A 3,326-nucleotide genomic window follows, 5' to 3' on the forward strand; every position below is an offset into this window, starting at 1 on the left:
ATGCTTTCAAGAAACATGATCTGCTTTGAAGTTTTCTCATTCTATGTTTATATTTAGTTTTATATTCCTCATTTTAGAAAACTGGATGTAATGCTTTTGTTTCTATTTATGTATATTTCCTTTGTGGAAATTTGAAGTTCCAGTCCATGCGTCTTTATTGATTTCCCTTAGAAAAGTTGGTTTTTAAGTCTTAGCTTTCTCTTATTTATAATATATATATTTTACCATTACCTTCTTCCCTAGGAGGTAATGATGAGGAATGAAATATTTGAGAAACACCATTATCATCCTTTAGTAACCATTCAATAGTATTATTATTTTTAAATATTTGAGAAGGGATAAATTATTAAATAATCTTGAGACATAATGAGAAAATGTTTTACAAAATCAAGATCCCTTCTGCTTAAATAGATTCTCATAATGAAGTCTACAGTGGAATCTCCCAAGGAAATTTTGAAAGTCTACAATTATATTAAGACTAAACACTGATGTTAAGCAAATAAAGAATAAATTTTTCTCATTGAGAAATTGATCATGTAGTTCTTTTCCATCTGTAGTATGTGATTCTATCATTAAAATCACCTTATCAAATAGATTTCTATTTATTTACAGAATCAACAATTAAATGCCTTTAAAACTGCCTAGGTAAGTTTACATCATGACATTTGATATTTGATCCTTTGCTTTCATCATAAACAGTATTATAAAATAGTGTAAATTTCCAAAGAGAAATAAAGAGACCAAAAAAAAAAAAAAAAACCCACAAAGGTGCATTAATTAGAGCCGTGGGATTAAACCTTTCTATAAAAATAGGTATTTTATTCTAACTTTATCTTAGAGCACTTATAATATTCTGTCACTCTATCTTCTACCTTGAGAACAGAGACCACATTTGATTCTTCTGTGTATCCCCAGAATCAAAAACAGTGTCTGACACATATTTGGAGTATCTAAACAGTTGTTGCATTAATGCACAAATAATTGAATTATAAATACCTAGGTTGGTTTTATGTCTTCCATTATAATATCCTTTAATTCTGAGGATATATTGCCTTTTAAATTTCTAAATACATGTGTAGTATCTTGTATGCATGCACTTACAACAATAAGGTGGGGGGAAGATGGCAGTTTTGTGTTTGTTTAGTTTGGTCTGCTTCTCCATTAAAATGCACACCCCATGGGAACAGAATTTGTCTCTTTGTTACTAATGTATGCCCAAATCACAGACCAATGCCTGGGCAATATTAGGTAATCAATAAATATTTGTTGAATGAATGAATAAAAGGCAATTTGAGATCAATGGTATTTCCTACCACTCTGGTTCATTCCATAGAATATAATTGAAGGAGTTTAAAAAAAAAAAGGCTTGCTGAGTGGCAGCGAAAGTACAGATGAGGTTGGAGGAATATATCCACATGGTTAGCAGTGCATTCTCTAAGAATGCACCTAAAACTTCTGTTTTCTGCGAGAGAAAAGAGAAATCTGCATTTACCCAAGAGGAAGGGAATTGGCGAGCCAGGTGAGAGGGGGTGAGCAAATCTAGGATGTCAGTGAATAGATCACTGACGCTGTCCATATTGGGGTCCAGACAGGGCAGAAGGAATGTGTTACTAGGACTGCGCTGAAAGAGTAAGAGATGAGAGAGAATAAAGGGAGTGAAGAACAAGTGCAAAAAGAGTGGAAGACTGAGAGGTGGAAAGATTCGCTGAGACTTTGGAGGTGCTGCTCTGTTGGAAAAGACTGAACCTGATCATGAATAGGAGAGAAGTGGAGGTCCCTGAAACAATAAGGTCTAGGAACTGAGTGAGGAGGCTATCAGAAGTGTCATTAATATGGATGTTGAGTCACTGAGGATAGCTGCCATCCAAATAAAGCTTTGTGATACCAAATATTCCAATGGTTCCACACTGTATTTAATGAACAATCTCATCAGGACAATATTCCAGTACATTGCTCAAAGAAACCATGCATGTGACTAACTCAAAACGGTTGCACTTATATTCACGAGTAACATTTAAAAGTATTATATAGGCTACACGCTCAGCACAGAGTCGCACTGTCACCCAGCTCCTTGGAACCTGGAACAGCGCTTGCGCTCCGCCCCGCCCCGCCCCAGCCACGCCCCCTAGCCCCTCCAGAGCCCCCTCCCCACTGACCCCAACGACCTGCTAACGGATCCTCACCCCACCCCCCAACTCCCGGGTAACGGACCCACCTTCCGGTTCCAGCCCAGAGCTCGTGAGCCGCTAGCCCAGGAGCCTGCCCGCCTCCTGCCTCCCTCGTCGCCCACCCTGAAAAGGCGCCGAGGACCCGCCGCCACCGACTTTGGCCCCGCAGCCCTCGCTTCCGCACCGCCTTCGCCTTGGTGCCCGGGCCGCCAGCCATGGCCACCGCGCCGCTCTCACAAGTGCGCCAGAACTACCACCCCGACTGCGAGGCCGCCATCAACAGCCAGATCAACCTGGAGCTCTACGCCTCCTACGTGTACCTGTCCATGGCCTTCTACTTCGACCGCGACGACGTGGCCTTGAAGCACTTCGCCCGGTTCTTCCTGCGCCAGTCCCGCGAGGAGACCGAGCATGCCGAGAAGCTGATGCAGCTGCAGAACCAGCGCGGCGGCCGCATCCGCCTCCGCGACATCAAGAAGCCAGACCGCGACGACTGGGAGAGCGGCCTGAAGGCCATGGAGTGCGCCCTGCACCTGGAGAAGAGCGTCAACCAGTGCCTGCTCGACCTGCACCAGCTGGCCACCGACAAGAACGACGCCCACCTGTGCGACTTCCTGGAGAGCCACTACCTGCACGAGCAAGTCAAGTCCATCAAAGAGCTGGGGGGCTATGTCACCAACCTGCGCAAGATGCGGGCTCCCGAAGACGGCATGGCAGAGTACCTCTTTGACAAGCTCACCCTGGGCGACAAAAAGAACTGAGTTGGGACTGTTTTCCCTATAGCCGAGGGTGCATGGTGACTTTCCCTGATCACCATGCCGAGCATGCATATTACAGTATTGCCTTTGCAAAACGTTCCAGTTTTTTTCTTCCAGTTTTGCCATAAATAAAATTGTTTGGTTTCAATAAAGTTATTTGGCTCTTAAATAAATAAAGGTCTCTGGTTGATTCATGTGTACAAATCTCTCACCTTTTAAGTTTTAAAATAGGTAACCCGGAGTCCCTCTACCCACCCATGCCCCATTCACATGCAGCTCAGGATCTCGGGAGATGGAGGGAGAAGGTATTCCATGGGACCCTGGAAAATACACTATCAATTTTCCCCTTATAAACGATGTGGGTATATGAGGTTGGGGGGTGGGGTGGAGGGAGGTGGGG

General features: G+C 43.7%; 1 protein-coding gene across 1 annotated transcript; it reads left to right on the top strand.

Moving 5' to 3' along the window:
* Positions 1 to 2,383: 2,383 nt before the first annotated feature.
* LOC116646111 (ferritin heavy chain-like) lies at positions 2,384 to 2,929 on the top strand. The gene has a single exon (XM_032426684.1). It carries the CDS (start codon positions 2,384 to 2,386, stop codon positions 2,927 to 2,929), a length of 546 nt encoding a protein of 181 aa, XP_032282575.1.
* Positions 2,930 to 3,326: the final 397 nt, after the last annotated feature.

This window comes from Phoca vitulina, unplaced genomic scaffold (assembly GCF_004348235.1).
Source record: "Phoca vitulina isolate PV1807 unplaced genomic scaffold, GSC_HSeal_1.0 scaffold35, whole genome shotgun sequence".
NCBI classification, from domain to species: Eukaryota; Metazoa; Chordata; class Mammalia; order Carnivora; family Phocidae; genus Phoca; species Phoca vitulina.

What these genes read in the sequence shown, in the direction of transcription:
- LOC116646111 (XM_032426684.1), top strand. Translation starts at nt 2,384, where the DNA reads ATGGCCACCGCGCCGCTCTCACAAGTGCGCCAGAACTACCACCCCGAC.